Source organism: Piliocolobus tephrosceles, chromosome 16, assembly GCF_002776525.5.
Source record: "Piliocolobus tephrosceles isolate RC106 chromosome 16, ASM277652v3, whole genome shotgun sequence".
NCBI classification, from domain to species: Eukaryota; Metazoa; Chordata; class Mammalia; order Primates; family Cercopithecidae; genus Piliocolobus; species Piliocolobus tephrosceles.
Window position 1 is genome coordinate 24,005,737 of NC_045449.1, and position 21,402 is coordinate 24,027,138.

At 39.8% G+C, this 21,402-nt stretch overlaps 1 protein-coding gene and 1 pseudogene across 4 annotated transcripts in view; one reads left to right on the top strand and one right to left on the bottom strand.

The window, feature by feature from the left end:
- TAOK1 (TAO kinase 1) overlaps nt 1–21,402 on the top strand; it is a 167,025-nt gene that overhangs the window by 42,593 nt on the left and 103,030 nt on the right. For 3 of the 4 annotated variants that reach the window (XM_023183810.2, XM_023183809.2, XM_026447095.1), the window contains one exon: nt 20,778–21,002. In XM_023183810.2, coding sequence (XP_023039578.1) covers nt 20,871–21,002 — 132 coding nt within the window. In that variant the 5' untranslated portion in view covers nt 20,778–20,870. Of the gene's footprint in view, nt 1–2,974; nt 3,000–20,777; nt 21,003–21,402 lie in introns of those variants that run through there. The other variant, XM_026447094.2, reaches the window with a different exon arrangement.
- On the bottom strand, nt 14,062–14,162 carry LOC111520862 (annotated as a pseudogene).

A 21,402-nucleotide genomic window follows, 5' to 3' on the forward strand; every position in this document is an offset into this window, starting at 1 on the left:
ACAAGGTCAGGAGATCGAGACCATCCTGGCTAACACAGTGAAACCCCGTGTCTACTAAAAATACAAAAAAGTTAGCCGGGCGTACTGGCGAGCGCCTGTAGTCCCAGCTCCCCGGGAGGCTGAGACAGGAGAACCCAGGAGGCGGAGCTTGCAGTGAGCCGAGATCCGGCCACTGCACTCCAGCCTGGGCGTCTGAGCAAGATTCCATCTCAAAAAAAAAAAAAAAAATTTTTTTTTAATGTAAAAAATCAAAAGATTAAAGAATACTCACAGATAGTTTCCAAATTTTAGAGGCACCAGGCAGAGAGAAACAGACATGCTCCAAATTTTTGTTCATAGGAGTATACCTTACTCAATTATTAAAGGCCGTAAATAGTTCAAAATGAGTTTCCTGACTCTGAAAAACAAAACAAGGATCAGCAATATTCCAATCAAAAGTCAAAAAGGTTGCTTCAGCTTTCTGAGTTCAGTCCATTTCGTTAACTCTTGTTTTGCTTGATATTTGTAAACACTTCAGCTCTTCCATGAGTGCTGTTCATTTTCCTTTATTAAAATGTTACAATCTCCAAAGTTGTATGAAGTCTGTATTTGAGAGCACCTGTTAAAGTCTTACAGTCTATTATAAACCATCTTCTGAACAGGATTAAAACAAGATAACCATCGTCTGTGAATAGCCAAGTGGTCAGGGTAATTACAGTCAGAAACACAGTTGGCAAAGAGGTTTGGTTATCTCCATAGTTTATAATAACTTAACCTTAATTTTGATTGATAGCATATACTGGGATATTAGAATTTTAGAAATCCCATAAAATTTTGGAACATACATCAGCATTGTTTACTAAGATATAACCTAAAGAAGATTGAACATCATTTTGGCAATTCCATGTACCTAAACGTGTCACATAATCCTGTTTGCCTTTCTTTTCCAGACACTTCAGGGGCCCTCTGAAGTATCTGAAAAGCCAGATGCCAGGGAAGACAATTTTGAAACTGAAGTTTGATTTTGGGAAGGCTGCTAAATGTACACACTTGATATTACGAAATAAAATTTGAGATTACCATAAGTTTTGCCAAAATGATGACTCAAAAATTTTAAAGAAGAAAAAAAAAAAAACTTTTTTTTTTTTTTTGATATGGAGTCTGGCACTGTTGCCCGGGCTGGAGTGCAGTGGTGTGATCTTGGCTCACTGCAAACTCCGCCTCCCGGGTTTAAGCGATTCTCCTGTCTCAGCCACCCGAATAGCTGGGATTACAGGTACCTGCCACAATGCCTGACTAATTTTTTTGTATTTTTAGTAGAGATGTGGTTTCACTATGTTTTCCAGGCTGGTCTCGAACTCCTCATCTTGTGATCTGCCCGCCTCGGCCTCCAAAAGTGCTGGGATTACAGGCGTGAGCTACCGCGCCTGGCCCAAAAAACCTATAATGCTTTACAAATTTTGCCAAAGAGCAGATTAGCACCTTAGGAAAACCTTGTGCTTTTATTTCATGCTCAATTTACAGAAAAACCATGTAATACCCTCTTTTGAATTTCATCACTATGTACACACAGATAACCTCTTTTCCAAGATTTTTACAATTCTTCCACCACTTCTTTGAACCTTCACCTTTTTCCTAATTTAACTCAATTCTGTAAGTCTAGGCAAAAGTTTACATTTCCATGTGTTCTCATAACCTTTTACTAAAAAGCACATTTCACTATTCTTACTCACCTTGCATGTAAATCTATTTCTGGTAGTTTCAGTTAACTCCTAGCACTTTTTAAGTTTAAGGTAAAACTTGGTGAGTTGCTTTAAATGTGTGCTAACTGCAGCCAAGGTTTGCTTTCTTACTGAAGGGCATGGTTGATTCCACGTGTCCCCAGGCCTTAACAGTTGTGAAGCAGGCAAGACAGACAGTTTATAATCTCAAAACACTTAGGAAACTTTGGATTTGACCTGCATTTTACCATAGTCTAAAGGGCTATTTTTCTCTTTTTCTTTTTCTTTTTCTTTTTTTTTTTTTTTTGAGATGGAATCTTGCTCTGTTGCCAAGCAGGAATGCAGTGGCACAATCTCAGCTTATTGCAACCTCTGCCTCCCAGGTTCCAGCGATTCTCCTGCCTCGGCCTCCCGAGTAGCTGGACTATAGGCGCTTGCCACCACGCCCAGCTAATTTTTGTATTTTTAGTAGAGATGGGTTTTCACCATGTTGGCCAGGATGGTCTCGATCTCTTGACCTCATGCTCCGCTCACCCAGGCCTCCCAAAGTGTTGAGATTACAGGCGTGAGCCACTGCGCCTGGCCAGCTGTTTTTATTTCTTGAAGATTAAAGTCACATGAACTGAAAAATGCCACAGCATTTATTTTGCCTTAAAAAAATATTAGAGCCAAGCCTTTGTCTTTCTTTAGGCCAAATTAATTAGAGCTCTTTTTACAGGCATCACACGCAGTACACACAGAGAGGTGGAAGAAAACCCATTTGCTGGGTGGGGCCCTTTAAGAGACAGGGCTGCTAGGAAAACATGCAGATGTCAAACCAGAAAGAAACATTCCCTAAGGCAGGATTGCTAAACAAAGACTTGCCTGGGAGTTAGAAGCCGTGCCCTTAGGATGTAAAACAAGATGGGAGGCTTGTAGCAGGAACCATACAGACATGCAAAGCACACCAGATTGGCCGCAGCCCAAGACTAGCCCCACAAATCCTTTTTCACAATTAAAGCTTTACAGAAAATATAAACAATGATAGTTGGGGGGCCTGGCCTACTAAAGGGAAAAAGATATTTTAAAGGTTAACCTGTTGATGGGTTAGAGAAGGGGAAAGAAAAGAAACAGTTTAAAAATGCCTGGGGAAGAACTTCCTTTACTTTTTCTTTTTTCTTTTTCTTTTTTTTTCTTTTTTTTGAGACAGAGTCTTGCCCAGGCTGGAGTGCAGTGGCACGATCTCGGCTCACCACAACTTCCGCCTCCCAGGTTCAAGCGATTCTCCTTCCTCAGCCTCCTAAGTAGCTGGGACTACAGGTGTGTGCCACCATGCCCTGCTAATTTTTGTATTTTTAGTAGAGACGGGGTTTCACTATGTTGGCCAGGCTGGTCTCAGACTCCTGACCTCTATTCTTATGCAAGTGGTTCCTTCACCAGGGAGAAAAGTTTAATTTCTGTCTCACAGAGTTGAAACCCCTTGGCTGGGTAAGGGAAAGGCTGCCCTGATGTGTCTGGGAACCAGTCTATTGGCTGTTCCCAGCCAATAGATAGGCTGTGTGGGACCCTTGGGCCATGCGTCCCAGTCCTGACATGGAGGGGAGAGTGGCTGGGACCTGCTGCTCCCCAGTCCCTCCTGAAAAAGTAGCAAAAGACGATGAAAAGGCCCCCGACCCCCAGGAGCGACGGGGTGGGGGTGCAGTTTCCCATAAGCTCAGAAGTCCGAGGATGAAAAGGCTTAGAAACCACAGCTAGAGGTTTTGAGTTCCCATTTCACTCACTTTTCTCAAGCCCCATGCTGGGTGCCAAAAAGTTGCAGGATTTTTCCTTAATTCAGCTAAAGACGGGATTCTTGTCCGTCCCATGGCCAGGAAAATGTAGGCTCCCAGATGGTTTAAAGGTGGGTAAATCAGGGTTTTATTGGGTGAAAAGGGAACAAAAGGGGAAACAAGGATATTTTGCAAGGCCAGAGTCCCTTGCTAGAGTGCTTCTCACCCAACTGTTTGAATCTCAGGCTCCATACAGGAAGAGCAGGGGCCAAGCGCCTCTGTGCCGTAACAGGTGTGAACTTCATGAGACTCCACTTCAGTGGGCAGGCTGGTTGGAGTTTATCCAGGGACCCCTCCCACCTGACTGTCTCATTAGGACAGTTCTCCTTTGGAGATGACAGAACCAAAATACACCCTGGGAAAAGACCAGTAAAAAGAGGTCAAAAAAGGCAAATCTAAGTTTAACATAACAATTTAAAAGCAATATATTTTGAATATTGGATTAAATATTTGCTTCCTCTTGGTAATAATTTTTTTTTCAACTTTTTTATTGACATGGTGTCTCTGTCACCCAGGCTGGAGGCACAATCTTGGCTCACTGCAACCTCTGCCTCCTGGGTTCAAGCGATTCTTGTGCCTCAGCCTCCTGAGTAGCTGGGACTACAGGTGCACACCACCACGTCTGGCTAATTTTTGTATTTTTAGTAGAGGTGGGGTTTCGCCATGTTGGCCAGGCTTGTCTCTCAACCTCCTGACCTCAAGTGATCTGCCTGCTTTGGCCTCCCAAAGTGCTGGGATTATAGGCATGAGCCACCACTCCTGACCCCTTTTGGTGATGATTCTTGCCTTACCTAAACTATAGTTAACCAAATTGTTGCACATGTACAATGAGAACAGTTATACCAGAAGGGAAATTTTTTTTTCTTTATTTCCCCCATCGTATTTGTTTTATGTTGCACTGATAAGTTACTGTATTACATTATTTTATATATGTGAATATCTTGGGTATTTTAACTATTCCCTTTAAATTTTCTTGAAAATCAGAAGTGGTGTGACTAAGATTTGTTTTTCTTTTTTTCTTCTTTTTTTCTTTTTTCTTTTTGAGAGAGTGTCTCTGTCACCAGGCTGGAGTGCAGTGGCATGATCTTGGCTCACTGTAATCTCCCCCTCCCAGGTTCAAGTCATTCTCATGTCTCAGCCACTGGAATAGCTCCCATCATGGCCAGCTAATTTTTTTTTTTTTTTTTTGGTATTTTTTCATAGAGACAGAGGTGCACCATGTTGTCCAGGCTGGTCTCAAACTCCTGGCCTCAAGTGATCCTCCTTCCTCGGCTTCCCAGAGTGCTGGGATTACAAGCATTAGCCACTGCCCCCAGCTGGTTACTAGATTTAGATTATTGAGTTTAGTTCAGTAGTTTCATTTATCAGAAAATATGTTGCCATTCTTGAAAGTACTGCTATGGAACTAATAAGACCAAGCTTTTGATGTAGATTTTATAACTTCTAGGTATTTGTAATACTGTATTTGTGTTACTGATACTTTTTAATTTTCTGGAAAAAACAGTTTTAAAAGTACTTCATGTATGACTAGAACATGAGGAAGATTAAAATCATACCTGATTTTACCACCTAGAGATCATCAGTGTTTTGGCATATTTCCTTTATTATTGCTTCTCTGCATTTTTACTGTATAGGCAGTCTACAGTATCATAGTTAAGAAGAAGGGATTTTCTAGGATGAAACCCCTTGGGTTCAGATTTCTGTTCCACCACTTATTAGGCTGTGTAGTCTTAACAGATTGCTTGATGTCTCTGAATCTTGAGTTTCACATCTATAAATTGGGGATAATAAAAGTAGATATTATTGTTCCCTGTATGCCAGGTACCTTGCTAAGTATACTATGTGTAAAATCTTACTCCTCCTGACATCTTTACTTAAGAAGTACTTAAAAGTGCCTTTAAGAGGATCAAATAAAATGTAATTTACCTGGTATAGGAGTTTTATATAATTCCTTTTTTTTTTTTTTGAGATGGAGTTTTGCTCTATTGCCAGGCTGGAGTGCAGTGGCACAATCTTGGCTCGCTGCAACCTTTACCTCCCAGGTTGAAGCCATTCTCCTGCCTCACCCTCCCAAGTAGCTGGGATTACAGGCATGCACCACCACACCTGGCTTGCTTGCTTGCTTGCTTATTTATTTAATTATTTATGAGATGGAGTCTCCCTCTGTCTCCCAGGCTGGAGTACAGTGGTGAGACCTTGGTTCACTGCAACCTCCACCTCCCAGATTCAAGCAATTCTCCTGCCTCAGCCTCCCAAGTAGCTGGGACTACAGGTGCCTGCCACCACACCTGGCTAATTTTTGTATTTTTAGTAGAGACGGGGTCACACCATGTTGGCCAGGCTGGTCTCGAGCTCCTGACGTGATCCGCCCTCCTTGGCCTCCCAAAGTGCTGGTATTACAGGTTTGAGCCACTGTGCCTGGCCTAATTTTTGCATTTTTAGTAGAGATGGGGTTTCATCATGTTGACCAGGCTGGTCTTGAACTCCTGACATCAAGTGATCTGCCTGCCTCAGCCTCTCAAAGTGTTGGAATTACAGGCCTGAGCCACTGCGCTGGCCTGTGTATTTCTTAACATTGGTTTTATAGAGTATATTTAAACTATTATTAAAACTTATTTCTGATTAAACTCATTAGTCCATGTCTGATTAATTTTGGCATATAATGTATAAGATATAATAATCTAACTTGGCTTTTTGAAGTAGAAAACCTGGAATTGGGAAATAAGTTTTGCATTCTATTTTAATTCTGATAAAATGAAGGCGTACTTATGCCTTTGGAACTGCCTTATATTCTTTTTTTTTTTTGAGATGGAGTCTCCCAGATTCAAGCGATTCTCCAGCCTCAGCCTCCCAAGTAGCTGAGATTTACAGGCGCCCACCACTACGCCCAGCTAATTTTTTGTATTTTTATCAGAGATGGAGTTTCATCATGTTGGCCAGGCTGGTCTCGGCCTCCTGACCTTGTGATTCGCCCGCCTCAGCCTTCCAAAGGGCTGGGATTACAGGTGTGAGCCAGCGTGCCCGGCCGTAACTATCTTTATATTCTATGGGGAAAATGGTGTGGTGGATTAGCAATGTCTTTCTTCCACAGGTATAAGGGGATGGTATTGAGAAGACTGTTACAAAACATTCATATGTATAATCCCAAATTTAAACATTGTTCCAGTATTACATTTTTTAAATTTATTATTTTTATTTTTCGAATGTTCCAGTATTACTTTTTGAATATTCTGTTGAAAATACCATTAAAAAAAAAAAAAGAAAATACCATTTTTATATGAATTCAGAGTAAAATTGGTTTGTGGATTTTTCTTTTTCTGTTCTGTTTACTATTAGAATTATGTGAGCATCAAAACAAATTTAAAAGTTTCTTTCCTGCTTTGAAGTTTGCAAATACCTATAAACTATCAGGTTCTGGCTGGGTGCAGTGACTCATGCCTGTAATCCCAGCACTTTGGGAGGCTGAGGTGGGCAGATTGCGTGAGCTCAGAAGTTCGAGAATAGTGTGGGCAACATGGCAAAACCCATTGTCAAAAATACAAAAATCAGCTGGGCGTGGTGGCACATGCCTGTAGTCTCAGCTACTTGGGAGGGTGAGGTGGGAAGATCCCTTGAGCCCAGAGCTCAGGAGGTCGAGGCTGCAGTGAGATCGTGGCACTGCATTTCAGCCTGCATAACAGAGTAAGGAGACCTTGTCTCAGAACAAACAAATAAAGCTATCAGATTCTAAAACATGATTAGAAGTTGTTACTCTTTCTAATTACTGTCTAACAAGAGATAACATTCCCACCACTTGAGTGAGTTTTAGTAATTAATTATTTAGTCTACTGTTGTTGGACTTTAGTAATTATTTAGTCTACTGTTTAGAACTTTCCAACTTTTTATTTTGAAAAATGTAAAACTTACTGAAAAGTTGCAAGTCTAGTAAAATGAATAGCCATTATACCTTCATGAAAGCTTACCGATCCATTAACTTATTGCTCTATAACATATGTTGCTATGCTACATAGACACTTTTTTCCCCTGAACCATTTGAATTAGTTGCAGATTCAGTATGTATTGCCCAAGAACATTTTCCTGCTAAGCACAATATAATCGTGATAGGAAATTTAGCAGCAATATAGTATTCTTATCAAATATGCAGTGTCAGATTTTCTCTAATGTGTTTTTTTTTTTTTTGAGACAGAGTCTCACTCTGTTGCCCAGGCTGGAGTGCAGTGGGGTGATCTCGGCTCACTGCAACCTCCGCTTCCCGGGTTCAAGCAATTCTCCTGCCTCAACGTTCTGAGTAGCTGGGATTACAGGTGCGCGCCACCATGCCTGGCTAATGTTTTTGTATTTTACTAGTAGAGACAGAGTTTCACCATGTTGGTCAGGCTGGTCTTGAGCTCCTGACCTTGTGATCTGCCTGCCTCAGCCTCCCAAAGTGCTGGGATTACAGGTGTGAGCCACCGCACCCAGCCAATAATGCCTTTTAAAGCTGGAATTTTTTTTACCCAATCTGGGATTCAGTCAAAGGCCATACATTGCATATTGTTGCCATGTCTCTTTAGTCTCCTCCAGAACAGTTCCCTGTGTATTTTTTGTCTTTAATTATGTTTTGAAGAGTCCAGGCCAGTTGTTTTACAGAATTTCTGTTTTGACAGAAAATCCTTCTTGTTAGATTTGTTAGTGTGGAGTTATAGATATCTAAATAGTCCATAATTACAGGGCAAGGACTACAAATCTGTAGTCCCAGCTACTTAGGCGGCTGAGGCAGGAGAATCTCTTGAGCCCCAAGAGTTTGAATCCAGCCAGGGCAATGTAGTGAGAAAGACTCTGTCTCTTTAAAAAAAATTGTTTTTTTGGCCGGGCGCGGTGGCTCAAGCCTGTAATCCCAGCATTTTGGGAGGCCCAGACAGGCGGATCACAAGGTCAGGAGATCGAGACCATCCTGACTAACGCGGTGAAACCCCGTCTCTACTAAAAAAACACAAAAAACTAGCCGGGCGAGGTGGCGGGCGCCTTGTGATCTTTCTACTTTGCAAAGTTGTAACACTTACAGATTTTGAACTGTGATATTAAACTTAAAAAATTACTGCTTCACCTCTGTCTTGCATTTACCTTTCTGACACCTGAGAATAGTCACAACTCTTATTTTTTTTAACTTGCATTTTTTTTTTTTTTTTTTGAGAGGGAGTCTCGCTCTGTCGCCCAGGCTGGAGTGCAGTGGCGCGATCTTGGCTAACCGAAACCTCCGCCTCCCGGGTTCACGCCGTTCTCCTGCCTCAGCCTCCCGAGTAGCTGGGACTACAGGCGCCTGCCACCATGCCTGGCTAATTTTTTGTATTTTTAGTAGAGACGGGGTTTCACCGTGTTAGCCAGGGTGATCTCGATCTCCTGACCTCGTGATCCGCCTGCCTCGGCCTCCCAAAGTGCTGGGATTACAGGCTTGAGCCACCGTGCCTGGCCAACTTGCATTTTTAAAATTCACACGAGCAATGTTAATTGTAAGCAAAATAAACTAGAAAATTCTGATAAGGAAAATGACGAAAATAAGTCTTATATAAGTCCTAGCACTCACATAGAAAAACTGTTAACATTTTGGGTCAATACTCTTTCAAACTTGAAGGAATGTAAGTGCTTGTGAGAGAGACATTACAAGAATTTTTGTATCGTATTGTAACTCTGTTGTAGTTTGCTCCACAAGCCCCCAAAAGTGGCTACAGTATTAAACAGTGAAAGCATGGAAAACTAGAGGTACCATATGAGCTTATTAAAAGGAAACAACTGGAAGGAGAGGCTCTTGTCTTACCAGTCAGTATTTAGATACTTATTATATACTGTAAATAATTCTTAATGGTTATATCAATTACTTTTTTTTCTTTTTTTTTTGTGACAGAGTTTGCTCTTTCGCCCAGGCTGGGGTGCAGTGATGCGATCTCAGTTTACTGCAGCCTCTGCCTCCGGGGTTTAAGCAATTCTCCTGCCTCTGCCTCCTGAGTAGCTGGGTTTATAGGTGTGCACCACCACGCCCTGCTAATTTTTAAATTTTTAGTAAAAATGAGGTTTCACCATGTTGCTCAGGAACTCCTGACCTCAGGTGATCCAGCCACCTCTGTCTCCTAGTGCTGGGATTACAGGCGTGAGCCACTGGCCCAGCCTGTTGAGTGTTTTTATTACGAAAGTGTTGCATTTTATCAAATGCCTTTTCTGTATTTATTGATTTGATTGTGGGTTTTTTCTCTTCATTTTGATAAAGTGATATATTACATTGATTTCTTTTCATATGTTGAATCACCCTTGGATTCCTAGAATAAGTGCCACTTGCTCATAGTGTGTAATCCTTTTAACATGCTGCTGGATTCAGGTATTTTTGTTGAGGATTTTTGAGTCTGTATTCATAAGGGGTATTTGGTCTGTAATTTTTTTCTTCTTGTGATATCTTCGTCTGGCTTTGTATCAAGGCACTACTGGCCCATAAAATGAGTTAATTCTTTAAATATTTGGTAGAAGTCTGGCTTGGTGGTACATGCCTATAGTCCCAGACTTGGGAGGCTGAGGCTAGAGGATCACTTGAGCCCATGAGTTTGAGTCCAATCTGGGCAACATAGCAAGACCCCCATCTCTTTAAAAAAATTGTAGAAGTCATGAGTGAAGCCATCTAGTTCCAGGCTGTTTCCTCTGACAGTTTTCTGATTACTGCTTTATCAATGTCTTTACTTGTTGAAATTAGATCTAGGTCAATTTAGTCTGTTGAAATGTTCTGTTTTCTTGAGTTAGTTTTGGTAGTTTGTGTGATTTTAGGAATTTCACCATTTCATCTAGATTACCTAATGGTTGTTCATATTATTCTCATATCCTTTTTATTTCTGTAAGTTTGGTGGTAACATCTCTGCTTTGGCCAGACACGGTGGCTCCCACCTGTAATCCCAGCACTTTGGAGGCTAGGGCAGGCGGATCACGAGGTCAAGAATCTAGACCATCCTGGCCAACATGGTGAAACCCTGTCTCTACTAAAAATACAAATACTAGCTGGGCGTGGTGATGCATGCCTGTAGTCCCAGGTACTCAGGAGGCTGAGGCAGGAGAATTGCTTGAACCCGGGAGGCAGAGGTTGCAGTGAGCCAAGGTTGTGCCACTGCACTCCAGCTTGGTAACAGAGCAAGACTCCATCTCAAAAAAAACCAAAAAAAACAAACAAAAAATACCAAATCTCCGCTTTCATTACTGATTTTAGTAATTTGAGTCTTCTATCTTTTTGTTCTTTTCTGTTTGGTTAATAGGTTTGTCTATTTTGTTTCAAGAGCCAACGTCTTGAAAGTTGGCTTTGTTGATTTTTGTTTGTTTGTTTGTTTGTTTGTTTTTTGAGACAGGGTCATCCAGGTTGGAATGCAGTGGTACAATCATGGTTTACTACAGCCTCAACCTCCCTGGCTCAAGCGATCCTCTCACCTCAACTTCCTCCCAGGTAGCTGGGACAACAGGCACGTGCCACCACACCCAGCTAATTTTCACATTTTTTTGTAGAGATGGGGTTTCCCTAGTTTGCTTAGGCTGGTCTTGGACTCCTAGGCTCAAGTTGTTTTCCCACCTGGGCCTGCCAAAGTGCTCGGATTACAGACCTCACCACTTACTGAGCCACTGCGTCCAGCCACTTTTTCTTTTTATGGTTTATTTTTTTCTGTTTTTTAAATATTTTCTATTTCACTTACCACTGTTCTGCTAGCATATTTTTGTAAGTTTACTGGCCATTTGTAATCTTATTCTTTGAATTGCCTATTTATAGAACCTATTTTTTATTATTGTTTTTGTAGAATGCTCTATGTATTGTGGCATATGTTAACAGCACCAGGACCTCTGAACAATGTTGAATAATAAAGGTTTCTTTTTGGCTGTAATAGAAATGTATTTCACCATTAAATAGGATAGTATGGTTAAGAAAGTTTCTTCATCTTTCTAGTTTACTAGGAATAAGTAATTGTGATGTATAAGTTTCCTAAAAACATATAGTGGTATATCCATACAATAGGATACTACTTAGCAATAAAAATGCTCACAACAGGCCTGGCATGGTGGCTCATGACTCTAATCAAGCACTTAGGCAGGCTGAGGCTGGCAGATCACTTGAGCCCAGGAGTTTGAGACCAGCTTGGCCAACATGGTGAAACCCAATCTCTACTAAAAATACAAATGTGTAGGTAAGCCTGATTCATCCTATAATCTCAAACTTCTTGCTGATATTTCTCAGTCTTATTTATCATTTCAGTTATTGGTATAATTACATGTTTGTGTGTGTTTGTGTGTGTCTGTTGAGGGAGGATATAGTAGATAGTATAACCTCTATCAATTTGGTGTAAAGAAGTAATTTTCTTTCTCCAGAGGACTGCACATTTTACTAAATTGGCTGTTTTCTAAGCCTGAACCCTTTGACTAACAGATGTAGGGAAAAGGACTTTATAATATTAAATCAATTGCTTAGGACTAACACTGTCCTTTTTTTGTGAAAATCTGAAGGTTCTTAAAAGATGGAATACTATGACATTATCCTTGTTGATTCAAGGAGCATTCCTCAAGTAATACTGAATGTGCTGTGATTATCAGTACCTTCCCCCATCTTCTTTTTGTTGCTCTTGAATGATGTTATTGTCAATTATTTGACTATGTTTTGCAAATTTGGAACAGTTACTTAATTCTGAAAATCCTACTTTGAGATTTTAAAATAAATTATATTGGAATTTATTCTTGTTTTGCCAGCTTTCTTGGAGATGTATGGGTTTATGATTGGATAAAGTGATACCACCCACAAAAATTATGTATGCCTTTCACATTTTCAAATGTAAATAGCCTAATAAGTGCTAGGCTTCTCTGGTCTACTTTTGTGGAACCAGGAATAAATTAGATCTCATTGGCTGTTGATGTGATTGTTAGTTTCTTTTTATTGTTCGCTTTATTAGGAAGCATATGGTAAATTAATGATATTTTCCTCTAAGAACAGATTAGATAATTTAAAAAATGTAATCTAATAGACTTTTTAAAGAAAATTGTATACGCTGTTCCATAGTACCTTTAAAAAACTTGTTACAAGTATTTATATTTTAAAAACCTGATCTAGGCTGGGCACGGTGGCTCACACCTATAATCCCAGCACTTTGGGAGGCCGAAGCGGGCAGATTACCTGAGGTCAGGAGTTCGAGACTAGCCTGGCCAACATGGTGAAACCCTGTGTCTACTAAAAATACAAAAATTAGCTGGGCATAGTGGCACACACCTGTAATCCCAGCTACGTGGGAGGCTGAGGCAGGAGAATTGCTTGAGCTCTGGAGACTGAGGTTGCAGTGAGCCAAGATGGCGCCACTGCACTCTAGCCTGGCCGACAGAGTGAGACTGTCTTCAAAAAAAAAAAAAAAGTCTAGTCTATGGTTTATCCACTTACATTAGTCCTACATTTTGTTTGGGTATTTATGTATGTGTATTTAGCAGACTAGAAGAATAATGAAGTCTAGGATTGCTGTGAAAGCTCCTTGCTGCTGTTTCTTTCCTGTAGTTTTTTCATGACAGCTATTAAAAATGAAAAGACCTTTCTTTGTTAGTTTACATTGACGGCTCTGTTGTAGCAATATTCTGAATAGGTGCAGGGCAACCAGGATGGTGCTAATTTTTATAATAAAGTACTTTTAGGAACTTTAGTGTGTATGGAAAAGAAGCAGGTATGCACTGGATGCTGTTAACTCTAGTTTAACAGTGTAATGATGTATTTCAGAGTTGTCTTTTGAGGGTTCTCGTGTACTTATGTATTTTATTTTTTACTTTTTCCTGTCTTCTAACAATCCAAACAATATACATAGATGTTATTGGATCTTCAGGTAATGTGAATTCTTCACCTTTATTCTTTTTAAACAGTTATTTTGGTTACTTTGCAGCTTTTGCCTTTTCATATACAGGCTAGAATCAGTTTGTTGATATCTACAGAAAATCCTGTTGGACTTTTGAGATTGTGTTGAATCTATGAATCATTGAATTTTTGAATCAGTTAGAAGAGAATTACCTCATAGCAGTATTGAGTCATTCAGTCTGTGAATACATGTCTCCATTTAATTAGGTTGACGTTTATTTCTTTCACCAGATTTGTATTGTTTTTGCTGTATAAATTCTACCCACATATTATTAGACTTATGTTTACTCAGTTTTTTCTCATTGCTATTTTGTACATTTTTGGGATTTTCAGTGTACACACTAATATTGTCAGTAAGTAGAGACAGTTTTCTTTTTTTCTGTTACGTATGCCTTTTAGTTCTTTTTCTTGCCTTACAACACTGACTAGAACTTCTAGTACAGCATTGATTAGGAGTGATTAGAGTGGATATCATTACCTTCTTTTTTAATTTAGTTTTTACTTTTAATTTTTGTGGGTACATAGTAGGTTTATATATTTATGGGGTACGTGAGATGTCTTGAAACAAGCATGCAATGCAAAATAAGCACATACGAAGAATGGGGTATCCATCCCCAAAAGTGCTTATCCTTTGAGTTGCAAATAATCCAGTTATACTCTTTAAGTTTTTTAAAAATGTACAAATATGGAACACTGTACAAATTTGCATGTCATCCTTGTGCAGGGGCCATGCTAATCTTCTTGTTCCAATTTTAGTATATGTGCTGCCCAAGCAAGCACCCTTTGTGTTATTTCTAATCTTTAGAGGAAAGCTTTCAGTCTTCAAGCATTAAGTATGATGTTAGCAGCAGGTTTTTTGTAGATACCTTTAATAGGTTAAGGATGTTCCTTTCTATTCCTAGTTTGAGTGTTTTATCATGAATGGATGTTGTCAGTTTGATTTTCTGCCTCTGTTTATATTTCTTCTTTAGTATGTCTAGAATCGAGTATGACAATGATTTTCTAATGCTGAACCAGCCTTGCATTTCTAGATAAATCCTGCTTGATTGTGCTGTGGTGTCATTTTTATATATTGCTGAATTTAATCTCATTTTGTTGATGATATTTTGCTTTTATGTTGATGACTTTTGCTTTTATATTGGTCAGAAATCTTCAGTTTTTGTCAGTTTTCTGAAGCCATCAATGTCATGATGTTTTCATAAAATGAAACATTTGCCCACCTCAGCCTCCCAATGTGCTGGAATTTATGTAGAATTGGTATTATTTTTTTCTTTAATATTTAATGGAATTTGATAGTGAAACTGTCTAGGCCTGTAGTTTTCTTTCATATACATGTGACTAATCAGGTTACTTTCTTGAGTGACTTTTTGGTAGTTTTTATCTGTCAAAATAATCTGTCCGTTTCATCTGTGTTGTCAGATTTAGGAGCTTAAAGCTGTTCATTGTATTTCCTCATCTTTTTAATGTGTATAGGGTCTGTAGTGATACACTCTCTTTTGTTTGCATTATTGGTAATTTATGTCTGCTTGTTTTCCTTTGTTAGTTTGGCTAGAGGCCTTTTCGTCTTACTGCCTTCCTCTGCTTCCTCCGAAATAACCAATTTTTGACTTGAATTTTTTTCTCTATTGGCCTTTTGTTTTCTATTTCACTGATTTCTGTTCTGTTCTTTAGTATTTCCTTCCTTATATTTACTTTTGGTTTAACTTGCTTTTCTCTCTCTCTCTCTCTCTCTCTCTCTCTATATATATATATTTATTTATTTATTTATTTATTTATTTATTTATTTATTTATTTTTTGAGACGGAGTCTTGCACTGTTGCCCGGGCTAGAGTGCAGTGGCGCGATCTTGGCTCACTGCAACTCCCACCTCCCGGGTTCAAGAGATTCTCCTGCCTCAGCCTCCCAAGTAGCTGGGATTATGGATGCCCGCCACCACCTCCAGCTAATTTTATTGTATTTTTAGTAGAGACGGGGTTTCACCATGTTGGCCAGGCTGGTCTCGAACTCCTGACCTCGTGATTTGCCCACCTCAGCCTCCCAATGTGCTGGGATTACAGACGTGAGCCACCATGCCTGGCCTCTATATTCTTAAGATAGAAGCTTAGATTATTGATTTGAGTCCTTGTTTTTTCTAATATAGCAGTTAGTACTATAAATTTTCCTCTAAGCACTGCTTTAAGTGTATCCTACACATTTTATGCTGTATTTTTTTTTTAATTATGTTTTTTGAGACGGAGTCTCACTCTGTCGCCCAGGCTGGAGTGCAGTGGGGTGTTCTCAGCTCACTGCAAGCTCTGCCTCTGGGGTTCAAACCATTCTTCTCCCTCAGCCTACCGAGTAGCTGGGGCTACAGGTGTGCGCTACCACGTCTGGCTAATTTTTTAGTAGAGACAGGGTTTCACCGTGTTAGCCAGGATGGTCTCGATCTCCTGACCTCGTGATCTGCCTGCCTTGGCCTCCCAAAGTGCTGGGATTACAGGCGTGAGCCACCACACCCTGCCTGTATTTTAGTTTTTATTCAGTTCATAAGCTTTTTCTAATTTTCCTCAAAACTCCATTACTGACTCATGAGTTAGTTAGAAGTGTGTCATTCACTTTCCACATGCAGTCATGCACCATGTAATGATGTTTTCAGTCAATAATGGACCACACATACAACCATGCTCCCATAAAATTATAGTAACTGTATTTTTACTGTACTTTTTTTTTTTGGGGGGATAGAGCTGTGCTCTTGTTGCCTGGACTGGAGTGCAATGGCACGATCTCAGCTCACTGCAACCTCCGCCTCCCAGGTTCAAGTGATTCTCCTGCCTCAGCCTCCTGAGTAGCTGGGATTACAGGCATGTACCACTATGTCCGTCTAATTTTTAGTGTTTTTAGTAGAGGCAAAATTTCACCATGTTGGCCAGGCTAGTCTCGAACTCCTGACTATGGATAATCCACCCGCCTTAGCCTCCCAAAGTGCTGGGATTACAGGAGTGAGCCACTGTGCCTGGCCTCTTTTTTTTTTTTTAAGGCAAGAGGTTTCACTTTGTTGCCCAGGCTGGAGTGCAGTGGCTATTCACAGGTATGGTCAGAATGCACTACAACCTCGACACTCCTGGGCACAAAGTGATTCTCCTGCCTGAACCTCCTGGGTAGCTGGGACTGTAGGCACTCACTACCGTGTCTGGCTTTCCCCGTTTTTAATAACTATATTAGGATGTTGTCCATTTCGTCTGTGTTTTTCAAAACTCCACATTGTTAAAGATATTAACTCTTATGTAAGTTTCAAACTTTTTAAAAGTGTATCTTATTATTTGAGATAAGGTCTTGCTCTGTCACCCAGGCTGGAGAGCAATGGCACAGTCTGCTCACTGCAGCCTCCACCTCCCTGATTCAAGCAATTCTCCCGCCTCAGCCTCCCGAGTAGCTGGGACTACAGGCGTGCACTGCTACACCTGGCTAATTTTTGTATTTTTAGTAGAGATGGGGTTTTGCCATGTTGGCCAGGCTGGCAGGCTGATCTCAAACTCCTGACCTCAAGTGATCTGCCCACCTTGGCCTTCCAAAGTGATAGGATTACAGGTGTGAGCTACCTCACCCGGCCCTTTTTTTTTTTGAGACAGAGTGTCGCTGTGTCGCCCAGGCTACAGTGCAATGACGCGATCTTGTCTCACTGCAACCTCTGCCTCCGGGGTTCAAGTGATTCTCCTGCCTCAGTTTCCCGAGTAGCTGGGATTACAGGTGTCTACCGCTGTACCTGGCTAATTTTTGTGTTTTTAAAAGAGACGGGGTTTCTCCATGTTGGCCAGACTCGTTTTGAACTCCTGACTTCAGGTGATCCACCCGCCTCAGCTTCCCAAAGCGCTGGGATTACTGGCGTGAGCCACCACGCGTGGCCTTTTTTTTTTTTTTTAATTCTTGCAGATGTAATTCCTGCTTTCATACCAAGTTTATCTGTTTTTTATTATTTTTGGTGTCTTTTACTGTGTTCCTTCCTCTCAATTTTTCTTTTTTATATTGTCAAATATGTTTTTTTCTTACTGCTTTTCATGTAGATCATAGATAAGTTTCTTCATACTGGTTACAAAGAAATTTACTCATATTTCCTCCCAGTACTTGTATAGTTGCTTTTTTTATATTTGTGTATCTGATCCCTATGTAATTCTGATGTTCAGTTTGAGGAAAAGGTATGATTTTTCTCTCACATGGCTATTAAGCTCTCCTAACAACACATTTTTATCAAATCAATCTTTTCCCCATTGATTTGAGATGCCTTTTTAAGCCGTTTAGCAGTTATGTTTATGGTAAGATATGTGATAGGCATATAGCCTTTTTTTTTTCCCCAAATTGATTGTCAAGTTTTCTCAACCTTTATTTCTTCTCCTTTAACTGTATGTGTTAAATTCCAAGATAAACATACATGGGTTTGTTTCTGGGTCTTTTAGGTTATTAATTTCCTTGTCTTTTTGTTTTAGTATTTTACTCTTGTGATGGTGATAGTATTGTGTTATCCTTTGGTCTTTGGTAGAACAAGTATATCAATTTCCTAATTATTTCTTGTCTCTCTGATTTTCTGGAAGTTGTTATCCTGCATTTTCTCTGTTCTTAATAACTTTAATGTTTTTGTATATCTTAGTCTTATGCATACTGTTTGTTCTGTAAGTATTTATGGAAATAAAATCATTTTTAGGAATTACATAGAAGAGAATTAAGTATATTGTTTTATTCAGCAATATTTATATAATATTAACTGTAGATGGTAAGGGGTAGAAGCTGAAGAGATGATACAAAAATGAATGAGACACACTGTGCCTGCTTGTTTAGGAAAGAGAGAGTTAAATAATTGCAATATAGTATGGTAAATGCTACAGGATGTGTTGGAGGCATAAAGGGAGAGTGACCAACTCTTCCTAATAGAGTTAAGATTTTGCAAACATTATGACATTCCATCTAAATCTCCAAAGACTTTGAGTGGGAATTTGTTAGGTAGATAAGAAAGAAGATGCAGATCATGGACCCAGTTAGAAAATTTTAATGTAAAATAATTCTTTTAATAAGGGTACTAAAACTTATTCAGAATTCTTAAATACGGTCTTGAGTAACACTGAAGTTTGTTTTTTTAATAGGTTGATTAATAGAAAATTAATACTTTATATGGAATTTAGTTCAGCCTACTCAGTTTAGGAATGAGAAGTTAAGTGACTTTGCTGTGGTCACATATTCTTGGAAGAACTGTGATTGAGACTGCTCCAGGGAACTTCTAGAACAGGGAAATTAGTAAAAGTATATGGGGCAGCCTTGGATATATATTAGAAATTGAATGCAAATTAGCAATGTATATCTTTTTATTGCAGTGTAGTGTTAATTTAGGGAGGTACAAAAGATATATAAATGTATTTTATGTAGTTACAAAGAAGTTTTCTAGTATGAATTAAAATTGCTTCAGTTACTTGACAAGAATTGGATGGAGCTGTTTTTTTCTCTCAAAAGTCTGATGAAATCAGGCCGGGTGTGGTGGCTCATACCTCTAATCCCAGCACTTTGGGAGGCCGAGGCAGGCGGATCACTTGAGGTCAGGAGTTTGAGACCAGCCTGGCCAACGTGGTGAAACCCTGTCTTTACTAAAATTACAAAAATTACCTGGGGGTGGTAGTGCGCGCCTGTAGTTCCAGCTACTTGGGAGGCTGAGGCAGGAGAATTGCTTGAACCTGGGAGATGGAGGTTGCAGAGAGCTGAGATTGTGCTGTTGCACTCCAGCTTGGGCGATAGAGTGAGACTCCATCTCAAAAAAGGAAAAAAAAAAGCCTGATGAAATCAATTTTGGAGTTTTTAAAAATTGCTGAATTTGAGCAAGTTAAAAGAAAATAGCTAACACTTACTATAGTGCTTATTATTATGCCAGAGTATTACTCTATGCTTTGATTTATTAACTCATTTAACCCTCCTGATTACACTATGAAGTAGATTATTTCCTCCTTCCTTCCTTTCCCTTTCCCTTTCCTTTTCCTTTCTCCTTTCCTTTTCCTTTTCCTTTCTCCTTTCTCCTTTCCTTTCCTTTCTTTCATCTAACAAACAGGGTCTCTCTCTGTTGCCCAGGCTGGAATGCCATGGGGTGATCACTCACTGTAACCTCAAACCCCTGGGCACAAGTGATCCTCCCACCTCAGTCTCCCAGGTAGCTTAGGACTATAGGAGCACAGCCAATTTTGTAATTTTTTGTGTGGGAAGATCTTGCTGTGTTGTCCAGGCTGGTCTCGAGCTCCTGGCCTCAAGTGATCCTCGCACTTTGACCTCTCAAAATGCTTGGATTACAGGTGTGAGCTTTCACACTTGGCCTATATTCATTTTACAAATTAGGAAAATGATATTACCTAATTTCAGAACTAGTGTTGCTGGGATTCCTATCCAGCAGTGTCATTCCAGAGTCCAGGTTCTGAAGCCTCTTAGTTATGACATCCAGTTTTGTTTTGTTTTGAGACAGAATCTCACCCTGTTGCCCAGGCTGGAGTGCAGTGGTGTGATCATAGCTCACTGCAACCTTGACCTCCTGAACTCCAGTGATCCTTCCGCCTTAGCCTCTGAAGTAGCTGGGACTATAAGTGCATGACACCACTCTTGACTAATTTTTTAAATTTATTTTTTTTAGAGACAGGGTCTCACCATATTACCGAGGCTGGTCATGAACTCCTGGTCTCAAGCGATCCTTCTGCTTTGACTTCCCAAAGAGCTGGGATTACAGGCGTGAACCACAGAGTCTGGCTATGACAGCCAGTGTTAAAACTGGATAATCTGATATAAAGGAATTGATAGGACAACTGCCAGGAAATTTTCTGGTTATCTGTATTTCTACTTATTTAATGAAACAGAGTTGATAAAGGTCATACTTTAATGTGAATCAGGTGAATCAAGTTTATGGCGAAACAGTTGTCTGTGTGAAATACATTACTTTCTCCCACTGTATTTTTCTTTGAATGTCTGTTAGAGTTGATTAATACACTGGCATATGGTATCTGAAAAAAAAGGGAAGCTTCCTGTTGTCAAAAATACTGTGGGCACATCTTGAGTTATTGTGTATTTTTAAAATAGTCTCTTTTATATTATCTTCTCTATTGATGAGATAAGTGCATCAGAAGGGGATAAATTTTTAAGTATTGACTTAGAAAGCCTCCCAAGGTACAAAGATTATTTCATTTTTTTTAAATGCTGAATAGTAGGAATCTGTTTTTGAAGTACCATAGGTGTTTATGATGATGAAACAGGTTTAGGAGCTACTGCAGTAGTATCCACACTGCCTTTTCAGTGAAATTTTAGACATGAGAGAAATTTGTAGATCAGTATATGACCTTATACTAATTATTCTTAGCAGTTTTTGCCTTTTCTGATTTTTTTTTTTTTTCTGTTTTTCTACAGTAGTTTATGTCAACGCGACTTCATTCATACAGATGAACCAAGGATCGGGATAGCAGTATAAAATTAGAATCAGACAGCTGACTGCTCAGCAGGATGCCATCAACTAACAGAGCAGGCAGCCTGAAGGACCCTGAAATTGCAGAACTCTTCTTCAAAGAAGATCCAGAGAAGCTCTTCACAGATCTCAGAGAAATTGGCCATGGAAGCTTTGGAGCAGTGTATTTTGTAAGTGTTAATGGCTTGATTTTAGTGACCAGCATTTACTTAATGTGCGCTCCTGACAGAGCAAAATACGGTAATGAAAAGAGATACAGGCCATAGTCATTTTATAGTCACTTGCATAGGCGGGGGAGAGAGAGAGCGAGAGCATGATTGAGTGAGTGTGTGTGTGTGTGTGTGTAAGATTCAAATATGAAAATAGTTTTATTTATTGAACTACTTGGATTATTGAAAAAATGAGAAAGAATATTATTTTGTGGGCCAGGGTTGGTGGCTCATGCCTGTAATCCTAGCACTTTGCAAGGCAAGGTTGAGTGGATTGCTTGAGCCCAGGAGTTTGAGACCACCCTGGGCAACATGGTGAAACCCTGCCTCTACAAAAAATATAAAACTTAGCCAGGTGTGG